The sequence below is a fragment of the Scardinius erythrophthalmus genome (genome assembly GCF_964197995.2).
Source record: "Scardinius erythrophthalmus genome assembly, chromosome: 1".
Lineage (NCBI taxonomy): Eukaryota > Metazoa > Chordata > Actinopteri > Cypriniformes > Leuciscidae > Scardinius > Scardinius erythrophthalmus.
Window position 1 is genome coordinate 31,053,777 of NC_138221.1, and position 19,364 is coordinate 31,073,140.

At 40.2% G+C, this 19,364-nt stretch overlaps 1 protein-coding gene across 1 annotated transcript in view; it reads left to right on the plus strand.

Moving 5' to 3' along the window:
* Positions 1-16,423: 16,423 nt before the first annotated feature.
* The window catches only part of LOC308698868 (cytochrome P450 2K1-like), a 43,832-nt gene continuing 40,891 nt past the window's right edge, over positions 16,424-19,364 (plus strand). Inside the window, exons 1-2 of the mRNA XM_081379287.1 lie at positions 16,424-16,653; positions 16,728-16,890. Coding sequence (XP_081235413.1) covers positions 16,450-16,653; positions 16,728-16,890 — 367 coding nt within the window. The 5' untranslated portion in view covers positions 16,424-16,449. The remainder of the gene's footprint in view (positions 16,654-16,727; positions 16,891-19,364) is intronic.

Below are 19,364 nucleotides of genomic sequence, written 5' to 3' on the forward strand. Positions count from 1 at the left end.
AATCACTGAGGTGACCTCGACGTGCAGGTTAGCGGTAGCATTAGCCATCAGGCAAGTGGTATTTAAATAAACTCCTGATGTACTTACAAACTGTCCAATGCCTCGTTTTATGAGTACATAACCTATTTGTAATACTGTATACGTTTGGTACCATTCTGGGCATTATTAGTGGGGTAGTTTACGAGATACAGCCTAGGTTCCGTTAGCGCCTGCACTAAGCCATCCGGCTGATATCTCTAAACTAGCTCTAACTTTATTAATGTTTGACCAAGGGAAAAAAAAGGCCTCTTTTGGGGCGGGGGGTGTTTGGCTCGAGGTCATGGTGCAAAGGACCCTATGTTGATTTTACTCCGAACCATCCCTTTAAGATTTAGTCCTACACTTCACTTAAATTATGACTGAGATTATTAACTTTTATCAAGCTAACAGACTTTTGTTATAAGAACTTTCTCCAAATTTTCAGTGTTGGTTCAATCTCCCGCGGCCGCGTTCCTCTTAAGGCGGGCGTACACGGTGCGATTTTTGCTGTTTTTACGAGCTCGCAGATGATTTTTTTCACTCGGGAGAAATCGAGTGGAATCGGTGATGCTCGCATGGTCGCGGCTCGCAGCGTGTGAGAGGAATTACGAGCCGAGCCGAGCACGTTATAAGCACCTCCCCGACCTTCCGATCATCTTTAAACATGTTTAAAAAATTCGGGGAGTCGGCCCGATTTTCACCAGCTGTCCCCTATTTCCAAATTATACACAACCACGTGGGGCTATACCTCAGTGGCAGCAACCATACAGCGTGCGCATACACTGTCTCTCTCCCTCTCTCACACTCTCATACACACACACACACACACACACACACACACACACACACACACACACACACACACACACACTTCTATCAATTCAATTCTGTTCAATTCAATAAAGCTTTATTGGCATGACAAAAATACAATTGTATTGCCAAAGCATCAACACAGCATAGAAAATTATTTTGAACATTGTACTACAGAACATAATAATAATAATATTAAATAAAAATAATAAAATAAAAATAATAATTCTCTCTCTCTCTAGTTTTTATGTTGAATGGCTACTGTTCTCTGCTTTACAACAAATCATTTGCACACACATTTCTGTCATTTTTTCTATCTGAAGCTTTGCCTGCATGCAATATTGACGGTCTCTGTGTTTAGCGCGAAAGCTCACGTGATTGCTGATAAAATTCGTGCAGGACAGTCGTGCCGTGTACCAGCTGCATTGACGCGATTATCAGTTAAACTGACTCGCAACGTGTGCAATATCTCACGACCTCCCGAGTGTCCGATCCTGGTCCGAACTCGCACCGTGTACGCCCGCCTTTAAGGACGTGCACAAGCACTGAGAGAATTCCTGGCTCCATGGCTCCTTAGGGAGTCCTCATCTCCGTTTTATTTTCTTTACTAAGTTTTATTTTCATATTCGTTTCTCCCTCCACAAAGGGAAATGAACTCTGAATCATGTTTCTGGCAACTTCACGTTTCGGTGAACCTTTAAACTTCGCACGAGTCTGCTCGCCCCAAAGACACGAGGAAACACGCCCGCTCTAAAAAGAGATCTTATTCAGCAACAAAGAGAACCATTTTGCAAGATAAGTTTATTGAACTTTTAATGTGATTTGATTCCTTGCTGTCTCTCAAGGTTACATTGCCTGTGATTTTGCCATGCTGAGATCATTTCGGTGATCTCTCTCATCCTGAACTTTAGTTTCACTTTCTCCCTTTCATCCTCTCCCTCTCTCATCTCCCAGATAGCAATTACATTTGGGCCACATGTGGGTATTATCTGGCACATATGGCCTAGATGTGGCATGGCTGAACAGATATGGGCCAAATCGTAGCCATATTTGTTTTGCCATAACTTTAAAATCTGCGGGAAATGCTCTCTTGGTTCACAACTGATTTTGAGGTATATGGCCCAGATAACAACGAACACATGAGGACCATATGTGGTTGAGCTATGGCACACAGTGAGAAACACCGACTTGTGGTAAACATTTGGCTTATACGTGGAAAAACACAGGAATCCTGAAATCAAGTGCGGCAAACATCCGCCGTTCCACATCTCAGGTTGCTATGCATCTTCCCTCCTATTGGTGGAGTGAGACTACGGCGCGAGTTTGACTGGGACGCTGGCCAGCTGACGCCATTTAGGCTACTCTGCTTTCCTCACGACTGTGTACATTCAGGTAAGTGATGTTTTGGCATTTTAAAGTCCTATAAATGAAATATGCAGCATTATGTGTGTGGTATATGGGGAAGGTTTTCTCTGTTATATTAGAATTGTCCCCTAGGTGGCGATGGGAGCTCAGCAGTCAAAATGGGATGTGTACAGCTAGCTGAAGAAGAGTCTGTCAGCCTGTTATGCTCTGTGTTTGCTCATGCCAGTGTGAAGTAAAGCTCTTTGCTAAACGCTACCTCGCTGTCCGTCTTCCTTGTATGAGTGCACAGGATACTACATTCTTCCCCCCTTAAGCTCTTACAACATACACTTCTTGTGAAAAACAATTTTTTTTTTTTTTTTTAACACTCATAGTCCTTTAAATAACGGGGCTTTGATACAGTTCTCAACGACCTTCGTACCACGGCAGTCGAAGGTTGTGACTGCATTTGAGTACCTGGAGGTTGAATGTCCAGCCCTGATGTTTCGGCCTGTTCTAAAACAGACCTTGCCACACCCGTAGTGTCTGCTTCTGGAGCTAAACAGCTGTCGACCTGAATGGAACTCTCTGGCGCCGTAAAAGCTGCAGCGGCCGATTCAGACAACGGCTGGTTCCATGGTTCCATAGGTCCCATGATCTCGGGTTCTGCCAAGTCCTTGTCTTCTGAGCTTGCCAATATCTGGTCGACGTGCCTGCGCACAATATTACCATCTCCCAGCATGACCTTGTAGGAGACAGGACCTGTGATCTTGGCAATGAACCCAGGGATCCACTTAGGTCCATGACTAAAATTCCTTGTGATCACGGCATCTCCCTCCTGGAACCTCCTCCCTAGACCTTGCTTGTCATGATGTTTCTTTTGAATGCACTGCTTCCGTTCCACATTCCTTTTTCGGTCCGGATGAATTAGGTCTAAGGTTGATCTCAACTTCCTGCCTTGTAACATTTCAGCAGGCGACAGCCCAGTAGTGGACTGGGGTGTAATGCGGTAACTAAACAATACTCTTGAAACTTTAGTGGTCAGGCTTCCTGCACCCGCCTTCTTCATCATTGACTTGAATGTCTGGACTGCGCGCTCAGCACAACCATTGGAGGAAGCATGATAAGGAGCAGAAGTAATGTGTTCGATTCCATTCTTCTGCATGAACTCTTTGAATTCAGCACTCACAAAACATGAGCCGTTATCGGACACAATGGTTTCTGGAATTCCTTGATTGCTAAAACTCTTCCGGAGACACTCAATCGTAATGGCTGAAGTTGAGGTTGTTACAGGGTAAACATCCATCCATTTGGAATGAGCGTCCATCAGGATCAAAAACAGGTGCCCCATGAATGGTCCCGCATAGTCAATGTGTAACCTTTGCCATGGTTTGCTCGGCCACTCCCAGGGATGAAGTGGTGCTGGAGCTGGTGAATTACGATGTTCTTGGCATGTAACACATCTTTTAACTACAGCTTCGATGTCGGCATCTAACTTTGGCCACCAGAAATAGCTTCGCGCTAATGCCTTCATTCTAGTGATGCTAATGTGACCGTGATGGAGTTGCTGTATCAAGGCATTCCGCCCTGGTGGCGGCACTACTACGCGTGAGCCCCACAGTACACATCCATCTTGCACACTTAACTCGGTTTGCCTAACAGCATACGGTTGGAAAGCTGGGTCCCGGTCTTGAGGCGGCCAACCATGTTGGACGAACTGCGCCACTCTGGACAGCACAGGATCTCGGCCGGTCCATTTGTTCATCGCAGCTGCCGAGACGAGGGTCACATTCTCCATCATCAGCACCCGTTCCTCCTGTCCTTCCTTGCCAGCCTGTTGAGGTAGAGGGAGTCGACTCAACGCATCAGCATTGCTATGATGTTTCCCCGGCTTATAAACCATTTCGTACTCATACGCTCTCAAGGTTACTGCCCACCTCTGTATTCGAGGGGAAGCCATTTGAGGCACAGCCTTCATCTCATTGAAGAGAGACAGTAACGGTCTATGATCAGTGCAAATGACAAACCTTCTGCCATATAAATATTTATGGAAACGCTGAATGCCAAATATCACTGCCAGACCTTCTTTGTCCAGTTGGGAGTAATTCGCTTCAGCTGACGTTAGTGTCCTTGACATAAAACTGATCGGTCTCTCCTGGCCATTTGGCATGCGATGCGACAACACCACGCCCACTCCATAAGGAGAAGCATCGCAGGACAGGATCAGATCTTTTTGGCTGTCATAATGCACTAACACATCCGATGACTGCATGAGCCGCTTAGACTCCTCAAAAGCTCTCTCTTGCTCTACCGCCCATTTCCAGGTGGTTTCCTTCCTTAACAGTTCATGTAAAGGTGCCAACAACGTTGACAAGTGTGGCAGGAACCTGTTGTAATAGTTCAGCAGACCCAGGTACGCTCTCAATTCTGTGACATTGGTCGGTGCTGGGGCTTCTTGTATGGCCCGGACTTTATGTGGCAAAGGATGAAGTCCAGAAGCATCCACCTTATAACCCAGGAACTCTGCTTCTTGTTCCAGGAACACACATTTGTTACGCTTTAGGCGAAGACCAGCTTCCTGCAGCCGCGTTAACACCTGGTTCAGTGTTGTAAGGTGATCTCGGTCACTCTGACCCGTCAGCAAAATATCGTCCAAATAGACAGCCACGTTCGGAATGCCGCCCAGCAGACTCTCCATCAGTCGATGGAATATGGCTGGACTGGAGGAAACCCCAAAGGGCAGACGATTCACCTGGAACAAACCCTGGTGTGTATTAATAGTGACATATGGCTTGGATGTCTCATCAAGTATTACTTGCTGATACGCATGGCTCAGGTCCAGTTTACTGAACTTTTCACCGCTTGACATCTTCTCTAACAAGTCCTCCAATTTCGGTATTGGATACTGCTCAAGCTTCGACACCTGGTTGACAGTGAGTTTGTAGTCTCCACAAATGCGCACAGAATTATCAGCTTTTAACACCGGCACAATTGGGGCTGCCCACTCTGAGAATTTCACTGGTTCAATAATTCCCTGGTTCATGAGTCTCTCTAACTCCATTTCCACCTTCTTCCTCATCGCATAGGGCACTGGCCTGGGTTTATAAAACTTAGGAGCCACGCCTTCTTTAACGTAAATTTTCGCTGGTGGGCCTCTCCAGGTGCCCAATTCCTCCTTGAAAACCTCTTCATGCTGCCTTAGCACATACTGCAATGTCAATCCTGGCTGCTCCATCTTATTGATACGAACACAGTTCAATCCCAGCTCCTTTATCCATGCCCGGCCTAACAGATTTGGTCCTGGGCCCGCTACAACCACTACTGGTAACTGTTTGACTTGGCCGTTGTACTTTACTATAACCTCTGCCGCTCCTAATGTTGGTACTTTTTCGCCCGTATAGGTTTTCAAAGTCATTGAGCAGTCCTGCAACTCTTGTGCACCCCCTGCGGTCCATAACTTGGCATACTCAGCCTTTGACAAAATCGTCACACTACAACCAGTATCCACTTCGAACTCCACAATGTTCTTATTTATGTGAAGTTGTGCAGTAATGGGGTCTACTTTCGTTAACTTTGGCTCTGTTAGATTGTACATAGTAAATACATCTTCATCACTAGTGACATTCTCTGGAAATTCCCTTATGTGATGCGCCCACTGCTTTTTATCATTTTTGAAATTTCCTACCGACTGCTTGTTTTTTCCTCCCCCCTTAAAACTCTGGTCTGCAAAAGGCGAAGATCTGCACACTCTCTTCAAATGTCCCTTTTTACCACAGCCATGGCACTTTTCATTGATAAAACGACAATCTCTTGCCATATGTTCACCCCCACACCTGTAACAGGTCAACAGTGTTGCCTTCCCTGGCCCTCTCTGGTTTGACTCCACATTATGCACTAACACTTGGGATGCAGTTGTACTCATGGTGCCCTCCATTGTTTTCAGTTGCAAATCACGCACATCCCTATTTGCTGTCTCCATGGCCAGCGCCACTTTCAAGGCTTTTTCAAATGTGAGCTCCGGCTCCGCCAACAATCTCCTCTGCATGCGATCATCCGCTATGCCACACACGAGCCTGTCGCGTAACATTTCCTTCAATTTATCACCATAGTTACAATGTTGCGCGAGCTCTCGTAGCACTGCCACATACTCCGTCACAGTTTCATTCGCTGCTCTAGTCCTTGAATTGAACTTAAATCTTTGGACTATTTCACTGGGCTTCGGGTTATAATGTGACTGCAGCAGGTCAGTCAAATCCTTATATGACTTTTCACCAGGCTTATTCGGGCTCAATAAGTTTCTCATTAAACTGTATGTCCGACTGCCCACAGAACTTAACAATATTGCCCTCTTTTTTTCCTCATCCACAATCCCATTGGCAACGAAAAAATGTCCCAACACTTCGACATATTTCTCCCATGTTTGGGTCTGACTGTCAAAAGCAGTAAGTGTTCCTACCATTGCCATAGCCATCTCGACGTCTTGATTACCGTTAGCTTCCTCGTCATCCGACATCCGTCGAGTTTCAGCGTACTTGTACTCTCAAGCTTCTTATTGTTCTTTCTCTTTCGAGCTCACCAGCATCCTCGTCGCCAAATGTAGTATCCTGTGCACTCATACAAGGAAGACGGACAGCGAGGTAGCGTTTAGCAAAGAGCTTTACTTCACACTGGCATGAGCAAACACAGAGCATAACAGGCTGACAGACTCTTCTTCAGCTAGCTGTACACATCCCATTTTGACTGCTGAGCTCCCATCGCCACCTAGGGGACAATTCTAATATAACAGAGAAAACCTTCCCCATATACCACAATGTGTCAATATTGCATGTTATTATGCATTTAGTTATTCGTTTCATCGAGGAAGGGGTTTACTGCTATAACTTACAATACAGTTTAATGTAACTTAACTGTTAACTTAGGCTATAGCAGTTCGCTGGTTTGCCGTTTTAAATTAAGATGTGTTTGTTTATAAATCAACAGCTCACTGTCGTACACATATAGTATAGTTTGTCATTGTGTAGTAGCCTATTTGTGAATTAAGGCGACGCCGTCCAATGTCAGTGTTAGTAACGTTACTGTTTGTCAAAAAACCTAGGCTAAATCCTATTTTGTGTTCACAATCATTCAACTAATCATAATAATATAAAAATGCCAAGAATAAATACATTAATACGTGTGCATTATTGTATGTAGCCTATCTTTTTATGTATCTAACTCTGAAATGATATTATTCAACCAAGACTTTTTCTCATGACTTTTCCCTCTTTAAAATTAAAGTTGTAACGTCTTTCGATACAATACCTGATTAAAATAACTTGTTAACATGAACTAATAATGAACTGCACTTCTACAGCATAATATTAATGTGTTAATGTTAATTTCAACATTTACTAACACATTCAAATAAAAAATTTTACTTGTTAACTTTAGTAGGCCTATGCACTGTGAACTTACATGAACAAACAATGAATTGCTGTATTTCTGTTAACTATCAATTAATTGAACGGCCATTCACTGCCATTATAAAGCTTGGAAGAGGCAGGAAATGTTTATAATTACTCTGATTTCTAACGATAGAGATTATATACCATGCTATGGTATACTGTCATACCGCCCAGCCCTAATGTGCGGTATGGGTGGGGCTGGGGCAATGACAATAATTTCCATATTAAAAACCTAGAAAATATGGTTTCAGATGGAGTAAGTAATAGTTTATAGGGTGGTCTATTTAAATGCATATTTCAACCACTTACCCAATTTTTTTTCCCTATCAGATTACCTATCTTGGTCTGGTTGGTGGCTTTGACCTGGATAACACCGTGTGGAGAGTGCTGAAAAGCACTTTTACAACTGCTGTGGCACGTTATGAATTGGAGAGAAGTCAATGGGAAGATTGGTGTCCAACGCCTGGTCGTAAAGGAAGTTGTCATTGGTGAGACCTTTTTTAGAAGTCCCTTTTATTTGTATTGCACTGCACAATACACAACTTTTCAAAACCGCTTTACAGAACATTGTATTTTTATTTTTGTTATCTCAGTAATAGTAATAGTCACAAATTCATGCCGTATGACTTAGTGCAGGCGCTAACGGCTCCAGGTTTATCTCGTAAATTACTCCACTAATAATGCCCACTTCTACAGTAGTACAAATAGGTTCTGTGCTCAAAAAACGAGGCATTAGAAAGTTTGTAAGTACATCAGGAGTTTATTTAAATAACACTTGCCTGACGGTGAATGCTACTGCTAACTCGGACGTTGAGGTCACTTCAGTGATTTGGGAAAAGCATGTAAAAGTCCTCACAGAAAGCGATGCGTAAGGATGAAGTGTATTATTGTTTATCAGAAGCAATCGAAATATTATTGTAATGTTGTTGTTATTATGAATGCATTATAAATAAATAAAAATTATTTACAGTATTTACAGTATTATTATTTAATAATAATTACAGGGGATGGGGTTAGCTATTCTGGTTTTCCCTCTTTTTTTGTCATTACCTGATCACATCCGTGGCTCACTTAAGTGACTATTATTATTATTGAAATTATTATTGAAACTTGCCAGCCCAGAAAGTTAGTAAAGACATTGTTAAAATAGTCCAAGAATACAGTGGCTCAATCTTAAGTTTATCAAGTGTCGAGAATACTTTTTGTGCGCAAAACAAGCAAAAATAACGACTTTATTCAACTCTTCATTTTTTCTCTAAGTGAGTTCACATAGTGTAACAGCACAGCTGTGTTGTACGTCAGAACGTAGGCCAGCATCCCACACATGACCAGCGTCGGCCAATAGTGAGTCTACGCTCCGACGTACAACACATAAGTTGGGAAAAACTTGAGGGTAATTACAGACAGAATTTTCATTTTTGGGTGAACTAACCCTTTATGTTCCTCCTTGCATTCAGTACTTGGCCCATTATTGTTTTGTGTTTCTGCTTCCAAATTGTCTCGCATCATTGCGGATTATCTTGAGTTTACTTTGTGTTAGTTAAAAAACACTTATTTTTGTAGACTCTTTGGACTAAAACATGACATTAATGCTATCTGTGTTGGTGTGTTTTTACATTAGAGTGTGCATGTCTTTAAAAAAAAAAGCAGAATACATGCAGTGCTGTAAATTTTAACCGGTTATTGGTGCAGAAGTATTCTAAAAATCGTAATAATTTGTCATAAGGAATTACGGTATAATTCTGGCCCACATATTGAAAAATACAATTTGCAATTCCTTTTGAAAATTTACTGGAAAAAAACTTTCATACAGTGGTAGTTCAGAGGTGTACAATTTGTTAATAATTGCAATTAAAATGTTAAAGGAAATTTACATGAATTATTTTTTTCTTCATTATCCTGCAGCTCTAGCTTCCAGGTTGTATTGCTGCTAACATTATTTAAATTCTTCTTTATTGCAGGTGCAGTCAGGCAGAATCCCCTTACTGGAAAAGATCAACACATTGCCGACCCTCATTGGAGACTTCTCTCTTCTCTGAGCTTTGGTGTAAATAATTTGCTTTGAATGCTATTTATATTATTAATTTGTATTCTTCAATGTTTTCAACTGAATTCTACTTAAAATAAGTACAACTGAGTAGCTGTAATTCTATGTATTCTTAAATGTTTTCAACTGAAAACTACTGTAATTATTAAATTCAACTCTGTTGCTGTAATTATATTTATTTTTATGAAATGTTTTCAACTGAATACTACTGTAATTATTATTCAACTCTTGCTGTAATTATATTTATTTTTATGAAATGTTTTCAACTGAATACTACTGTAATTAAGTACAACACTTTAGCTGTAATTATTTAAATGCTTGTCAAAATAAATAGTTTTGAGTGCATTTGTTGTTGAGTGTTTAATTTACCTGTGAGTTAAGACTTTACTGTCAGCTGCATGTGGGCCACATAAGGGCCGGTAGATTTTAACAGAACTCAACCATACTAAAGTTGCATACCAGGCCCACATATGGGCCACATGAATTTGTAGTATTTGGCTCATGCTTGGTGGAGTTATGGCAGTCCTTAGGTTCAGTTCTGGCAAAGGAGATGTGGGCCATATCTGGGCCGGCAAACACAAACTAATCTGGGCCACAGCTCAGCTGTTTATCTGGCCCACATCTTTGCCAAAGGTAATTTGCTGACTGGGCTGTTATTCGTTTAGTCTTGTATTTTGTTTACGTGTCCTGTACATACATATTTACTTGTGTAAATTGTAGTATTTTGTATTCCTTAGTTCAATGTATTAGTCCAATTATTAAAATTCCATATATACTTGATTGATCCTGTCTATAATTCTCACATTACGAGTCCCTGAAATGTTTGATCTAGCTACAGCAGGGGTGCCGATCGACTGTCCTGCACAGTTCATCTCCAACCCTAATCAAACACACCTGCCTTTAATTTTCAAGTGATCCTGAAGACCTTAATTGGTTGCTTCAGGTGTGTTTGATTAGGGTTGGAGATGAACTGTGCAGGACAGTCGATCGGCAGGAGCAGGATTGGGCACCCCTGAGCTACAGGCTTTACAATTTGATTATGGTTTAGTAACCTCAATTTTATAAGGACAAAAAGAATGGTTTCATGGCCAGAAGCTATTGCTTTTTGAAATTATAAGAAGTGATAACTTTATTGAGAAAGTTAGTAAGTTAATCTTATGGTCGTTTGCGGGACAAACAACTGTTCGATAATTACATTAATTTTCCATTAAGGGTTATCTCATAATCGATCTGAAATAGGATTATTGATATATGAATGATGAATTATAATTCGTTGTGACTGATTATTCATATATACAAATCGATCTATTTTCAACTTCGAATAAATTAATGTAACTGTAATATGCAAAATATTAATCATATTCAAGATTAATTATTAAAATTCCCTATTGATCATTTGAGCTAAATGTTAAATGTCAAGTCAAGTCAAGTCAACTTTATTTATATAGCGCTTTTCACAATACAGATTGTATCAAAGCAGCTTCACAGAATTAAATAAAATAGTACATCAGTGTTTGTTTCTGGTGTAAAACATCCACGTTTGGTAATGCAGATCAATAGCACTGTTGAATCGATTAATCAATTTAAGTATCCCCAACTGAGCAAGCCAAAGGCAACAGTGGCAAGGAACCGAAAAACTCCATCAGGTGACCTAATGGAGAAAAAAAAACCTTGGGAGAACCCAGGCTCAGTCGGGGGCCAGTTCTCCTCTGGCGTTTATGAAGTAGAGACCGGATTTAACTGTAAGATTAAAAGTATTATATGAATGCCTGGCTGAAGAGATGTGTCTTTAATCTAGTTTTAAACTGGGAGAGCGAATCTGAGCAACGAACAGTATCAGGAAGGTTATTCCAGAGTTTTGGAGCTAAATGTGAAAATGCTCTCCCTCCTTTGGTGGATCTGGATATCCTAGGTATGACCAAAAGCCTCGAATTTAGTGATCTTAAAGAGCGCGATGGATTATAGGGCGATAGAAGATCCGTTAAATAAACTGGAGCTAAGCCGTTTAGGGCTTTATAAGTCAGTAGCAATACCTTGTAATTAATACGGAACTTTATAGGTAACCAATGTAGTGATGATAAAATTGGTGTTATATGGTCAAACTTTCTTGATCTAGTAAGAACTCTAGCGGCGGCATTTTGGACTAACTGTAGCTTGTTTATTGAGGATGCAGGACAACCAGCTAATAAAGCATTACAGTAATCTAGTCTCGAGGTCATGAATGCATGAACTAACTTTTCTGCATCAGAAACTGATAGCATGTTACGTAACTTAGCAATATTTCTAAGGTGAAAAAAGGCTGTTTTTGTAACATGAAATATGATTTTCAAAAGACAAGTTACAATCTAATATAACACCCAGGTCTTTTACTGTAGAGGATAAAGTAACAGGACACCCTACTATGTTAAAGTTGTATTGTGAGAGGTTTTGTGGGTGGTTTTTTGAACCGATAAGTATTACCTCAGTCTTATCTGGATTTAATAAAAGAAAATTGTGCGTCATCCAATCTTTTATATCTTTAACACACTCTGTCAATTTAGATAATTTAGCGTTTTCATCCGTCCGTGATGAAATATATAGTTGAGTGTCATCAGCATAACAATGGAAACTAATTCCATGTTTCCTTATAATATTTCCAAGTGGCAGCATATATATTGAGAATAATAGAGGGCCTAACACAGATCCTTGCGGCACTCCATAGTTTACTGGAGTTATGATCGATTTTTCTCCGTTTAAATAGACAAAATGGTAGCGGTCAGATAGGTATGATCTGAACCAGCTTAATGCTTGTCCTTGAACACCGGTATAGTTTTGTAGCCGATCTAAGAGTATTGTGTGATCTATAGTATCGAACGCAGCACTAAGATCAAGTAAAACTAGTATTGAGATACAGCCTTGGTCAGAAGCTAAGAGTAAATCATTTGTGATTTTAACAAGCGCAGTTTCAGTGCTATGATGCGGCCTGAACCCAGACTGAAACTTTTCATAGGTGTCATTTTCTTGCAAGAAAGAGCCCAGTTGGGCAGACACAACTTTTTCTAATATTTTGGACATAAAAGGAAGATTTGAAATGGGTCTATAATTTGCTAGGTTATTTGGGTCTAATTGTGGTTTCTTAATGAGAGGTTTTATAACTGCCAGTTTAAATGTTCTTGGAACATGACCTAAAGATAAAGACGAGTTAATAATATTGAGGAGAGGCTCTTCCACTATAGGTAACACTTCTTTCAATAGTTTAGTTGGTATGGGATCTAATAAACATGTTGTTGTTTTAGAGGAAATGATAAGTTTATTTAACTCTTTTTGTTCTATAGTTGTAAAGCACTGTAATTGTTCTTGCGGGGTGATAATCGAGGCTGAATTATAAGGCGCGATTGAAGATTGAACGTTTACAATTGTGGATCTGATGTTTTCTATTTTCTCCGTGAAAAAATTCATGAAATCATTACTACTAAACTGTAACGGAATATTTTGTTCAGGTGACGCTTGTTTATTTGTTAGTCTAGCCACGGTGTTAAATAAGAACCTAGGATTGTTTTGGTTATTTTCTATTAGTTTGCGGAGGTGCTCAGCCCTGGCCGCTTTTAGGGCCTTTTTATAGCGTGACGAACTGTCTTTCCAAGCGATTCTAAAAACCTCTAAATTAGTTTGTTTCCATTTACGCTCTAAATTACGGGTTTCTCTCTTTAGAACACGAGTAGTATTGTTGTACCATGGTGCTTTAATTTTCTCTCTGACCTTTTTTAGTCTCATAGGTGCAACAATATCCAATTTTCCAGAGAGAATGGTGCTCATAGTGCTGGTTAGTTCGTCTAGTTCATCTGTTTGTTTAGGTTCAGGCAGCAGCTGAGACAGATCCGATAAGCAATTTGAAAAATTATCTATGGTGGATGGAAGGATTGTTCTGCCTAAACGATAACGCGGCGCAGCATGATATATTACCGGGGTACGTAATATGCAAGTTACCATGTAATGGTCAGTTACATTATCACTTTGCGGAATGATATCTATATCGGTTGGATCGGTTCCATGTGATATAATTAAATCGAGTGTATGATTAAAACGATGAGTTGGTCCGGTAACGTTTTGCTTAACCCCAAAGGAGTTTAATAAATCTATAAACGCAGCCCCTAACGTATCATTTTGATTATCTACGTGTATGTTAAACTCTCCAACAATTAATATTTTATCGACATTGACCAATGGATCTGAGAGAAAATTTGCAAATTCTTTTAGGAAATCAGCGTAAGGCCCTGGTGGTCTATATACGGTAGCCAAGGCTAAAGATAATAGGGATGTTTTTCTATCATCTAAGAGCGTAACATTTAGTACAAGTACTTCAAATGAAATAAACTTATAACCCGTTTTCTGAGTAACATTGAGAATATCTCTATAGATAGTTGCAATACCGCCGCCACGACCAATCAGACGGGGCTCGTGCTTATAGGAGTATCCTGATGGAGTAGACTCATTTAGACCGAAATAATCATTTGGTTTAAGCCAGGTTTCAGTAAGGCAAAGTACATCGAAGTTATTATCTGTGACTATTTCATTTACAATAACTGCCTTAGGTGTGAGTGATCTAATGTTTAAAAGACCTAGCTTTAGATATTGTTTTTGTTTACTAATAGCAACATTTTCTGTTTTAATAACAATTAGATTTTTCCTAGATCCTGCAGTAGATTTATTATTTGATCGCACTAAACGAGGAATAGACACAGTTTCTATGCAATGTTCTACACTAGTATTTATATCAGTTAATTTGGTGCAGCAGAGACTATGATTTGGACTTTTGGTTACTAGTCAAAAGGTATTTAACATTTTGGAGATGTTATCTGACAGAAGATCCGATCCGAATCTGTTTGGGTGTAAGCCATCAGCACGGTAAAGCCTAGGACGCTCCCAAAACAGTTTCTAATTATTTACAAAGAGCAGTTTCTGCTCAGTGCACCATGACATTAACCATTCATTAAGCGCAAATAATCTACTAAACTTGTCATGTCCTAGACGGTACGTGGGAAGCGGTCCTGACACAATGATCGTTATATCAGGCGATGTGCTGCGTACCGTATCCATCAGATTCCTGAAGTCTTTCTTCAGAACTTACGTCTGGCGCAGCCTGATGTCGTTCACTCCCGCGTGCAATACCAAAGTTCCGACGCGCTCGTTATCGTTCAGAATCTCGGGAACGCGAGCAGCGATTTCAGAAACACGAGCACCAGGAAAGCAGTGACTGTGCACCTTATTTTTACCTGATGTAGCATGGACGTGCCGAACAATGGAATCACCGATGATCACAGCATCGCGTTCTGTTTCGCGAAGAGCGGAGAAGCGGTTTTGTGTGGATAACTCGAAAACCGGGAGGGTCGGAGAGGGTCTTGGTCTAGACCTGACTCGCGTCTTCCGCTGCGGAAATATCCAGGCTTCGTGGTGGCGTGTTGGAGCCGGAGTGAACGAGACCATGGCTGATCGCGACCTTGGCGCTTGGGACCGATGCCGAGTAACGCACGGAGTAGGCGAGGTCGGAGTCAGCGGGTTAGTAACATTAATCTCTGATTTGTGAGCATCAGCGCGTGATGTTTCAAGAGCCAAACGCCGGTCTCTCAGCTCGGCCTGTCTCACTAAAAGGTCGTGGATCTGTTTCTCAACAGCTTCCAGCTCAGACTGTACCGCGTGCAGCTCAAATGTGTCCTCACCTGCACCAAAAGGTAGACTACATACATCTGATATATTCGCCATTTTAACAGATGGACAGTAAGTTAGCAACGACACTACCAGTGATGCTATCAATTAATCCTAATTTCTGACAAGCGTCTTAGATATAATCCGTCTTTTAAGTGGTACGGGTGTAGAGTAGACGCACGATAGGTGAAAAATGTTTGTAAGTGAGTGTTGAGAAGACGCGTTCAGCCGTGATCCCCGGGAGTAACCTATAAGAGTATCCAGCGTTGGATCACTAACAGGCTTGAGACACGTCTGCTCAACAGTCCGCGTTGTAACTATGAGGTTTGAGCAGTAGTGCTTCTCAGTGAGGAAAAGTGGAAAATGTTTGTTGTAAGTGAGTTTAAAGAGTAAAATCAAGAATTATAAATCAAATTGATAGAGCTCCAAAGACAACAACGCGTTCAGACGCGACGCATGTAAATGTACTACTAATGCCAGTGCGGTTACAGTTATATTTGCCCAGAAATCTAATAAAAAAATAATAATTAATAAAAATAAAATAAAATAAAATAAAATAAAATAAAATAAAAAAAGCCCAGCCCAGGTAAAAAAAAAAAAAAAAAAAAAAAAAGACGTAGGTTTATATTTTTTTCTTTTATCCCACTTATTACATGATTAATTGCCAAATAAATAGAAAAAGGGTTTTATAGTGCATGTGGTGGAAGAAAAAATGGCAGCAAGTTGCAATAACTATTTAAACTGCTTATCAATAAAAGTTTAAATAGTCATGCAAGTGTGTGCCTAGCCCGGTAAATCACAATATCTTTCTATATGTCATACAAATCCAAAAATGTTATTTGAATTAGCTCTGATGTTTTAAATTATGTATATTTTTCTTTAAATTGCACACTTGCTGCTGTGGCTTTAGTACTTGAATGTATTGTTCATTTATTAATTGAAGGGTATCATGTATCTGGAAGCTGTGGCAACCATAACAGCTCTGTATTCTCATGGCTACCTTGTTTTGAATGATACATTCTCCATGGATTCATTAGAGGTTCCACCCATATGTATGCATCACAAGGGTTTGGATGCAGCAGAACATTTGTGCAGCCTTGAAAAATGGTTGTTGTTGAATCTATGCTGAATTATTACAGCACAGTTACATTACTGGGTGCTTTTCTTCTGTTATTGTTTTTTTATCGACTTTCCTGTGACTCCACATCTCAAAAAGAGGGAAAAGAGCCACCGGGACCCAAACCTCTGCCGCTGCTGGGGAACCTGCTGTCCCTTGACCTCAAGAGACCCTTTGACACCCTTTGTGAGGTGAGAACTTGACATAGACACATTTCAACAATTATAGAAACATTTTAACAGATGTCTTTCTTTGTGTCCTCCAGCTGTCCAGAAATTACGGGAATGTTTTCCAAGTGTTTTTGGGTCCTAAAAAAGTTGTGGTACTAGCTGGACACAAAACTGTTAAAGAAGCTCTTGTGAACTACGCAGAAGAGTTTGGGGAGCGAGATATTACACCATCTTTCAGGATAATTACCGATGGTCATGGTAAGAATTTTGCATTTAAATCAGTTCTTAATTTACCATCCAAGGGCAAGATTTGCTTACAGCTTGCGGCAAACCATTTTTTGGCATAAAAAAAATACTTTCAGGATTAACTAAAGACACACAGTGAAAAATTAGCACTGAAAAAGCGTGAGCACAGTTATTTTTGCTGCTGACATTATTGCATATTCATTTGTAGGAGTTTCTCTTTCAGAAGTAAAATTTTTGAGAGGAAAGTATTTAAATGAATCATGCAAGATGATTTAATAAGGTTTACGCTCAAACGCTCAATTTACTTGTATTTGCTCCATTATTTACCACAAAAAAAAGCATGTCTTAAACCATTTGTGCTTTTCTTGGTAGATTGTTTTGGTCATTATGGAAATGATCCGGCTGTGTCTGTATTCTTCAATGTGTGCGTCATCAGTAGATCACATGCAGAACTTTCCACTCCCATCTGTGCTTTTTTGGGATTGCGCTCTCATGCTAATTTGCCCTGTTTAGTAAATCTGGCCCCAGGTGTGTTGAGTGCTATGCTGTTTGTTATGTAGCATAAATGAAAGCTGTGATCATGTGCTGGCATCTCATTGTGTTGGTTAGTTTTTAGAGGTCAAGCACCAAAGGTGATCGTTGTCGTTCTTATTATTATTCTTCTGCTCTGGAAGTCTATGGCACCACATAGACCTGCTTGTGGGAAAGTTATTAAATTTAGCACACTAATTGAGGACAGTCTGAAATGTCACCATAGCAAGTTTGGTATCTCAAACTCAATCCCTCTAGCGCCACCAACTGTCCAAATTTGCACTTATGTTTATGTTACAGTTTTTCTTGATTGTTTACACACATTTTCTGGTACTTGAGACACAATGACCACAACATGTAACTCATTCACCAACCCCCTGAGCCAATTCTGCTAAACTACAAGCACAATTCCTGCTTTACACTCAAATTGCAGATCTAAAACACACTTTTTTCAAAACACTACACACAATTCTCTGCTTTTGGCACAATTTTCATGCAGAAAATCTCTTGTTTTCACAAGGAACACACTGCCATTCAAATATGCACACAGACTCTTCACATGGGCAAACACTCGTCACACACAGTTTTACAATAGCAATCTGGGGTGCGTTCTCCGATAACGTTGTCTCTTAGCGCGCTACGAAGACTCAAAAGGTACACCTTAACTACAGGTATACCTTTCCTACGTGTGTTCTCCGAACTATACCTTAGGATGTTGCTTAAGGTAAACCTTCTTAAGTTCGACCTTAGCAGGCGCTGTCCATGGTGGAGGCACTGAATAGGTTGATATCGATGCCTCGATGATCGATTGTGCGCTTTTTCCTTCACAGCGGTATAGGGAAAGTATTGAGAAAACAATGTTCTTTATAAAGAAGCGTTTTAGAAATAGTACAAACTGCATTTATCGGGGCTCATTGAAATATGTACATGCAGAAATAAATATGAGTATGTGTTTATAATTTAGAAAGTGTGCAATCCCAAACCCTCACGGCCATAAGTGTGTTAATTTTCTCCACAACGTTTGCTGATTATCCACCAGCCATGTAGTTGACATACACTAACTGGCTCCGCGGACGGCGCCGTCTTTGATTTAAAACAAGTACTCGCTGCCATAGCTATAAAGTTTGTGTAAACTCATCTTTCTTTATATACTGTAGACTCCTAAGCCTTTTCTGTCAAATGGTTCGCCAGCTGATGTGCCTCAGGATAGTAATTAAAAAAGCTAACAACCATTAGTGTATGGAAACTTTATTAATGAAAACACTTCCATACACTGGGTGTAGGCTATAACAACTTAAGTATTTTATGTGTAAAATTTTAAAGTAAAGTAAAAATGTAATTTTAACACTAAATCAGATTTTATATTAAATGTTCATATAAAATTGCCTATGTGTAATTAAACTGCAATGTAAAAAAGCTTTTTGCGTAGTGGTGGCCACTAGCGGTATGAACTGTCAGCAGCGATAAGGTATAGCTAAGAGCGCTCCAGACCAACCTTACGAACGTATGACTTGCAGGAGATATACTTAACTAAGAAGGTTTCGGAAACCACGTATTAACGATAAGGTACTTCTTAAGGTACAACTTAAGAACGACGTAGCGTTAAGGTAGTTTCGGAGAACGCACCCCAGAGCTTTAGCATAAAAGGGCAACAGGTGATCTCTTCAATGGAGCAATGGATGACAACATTGGATTTTTTTTTATTACTGTAACTGTATACAGTAAATTCTTCTGTTGTTTTGTATGTAGACCACTGTATGTCCTACTTTGTGTTGGTTGGGATGTACACTGTGTACATTGTTTTTGTGGGAAAAATAAAATATATTTGTTACCGTGTATTTGTGTGTTCTGAGTATAAAAACAATATTCTCAGATATTTTACAACACACTTATGTATGTACTGTCTGTAGAAAGTGTAAAACTGAACAAAAAAAGGCCTAAGTCATTATGATGAA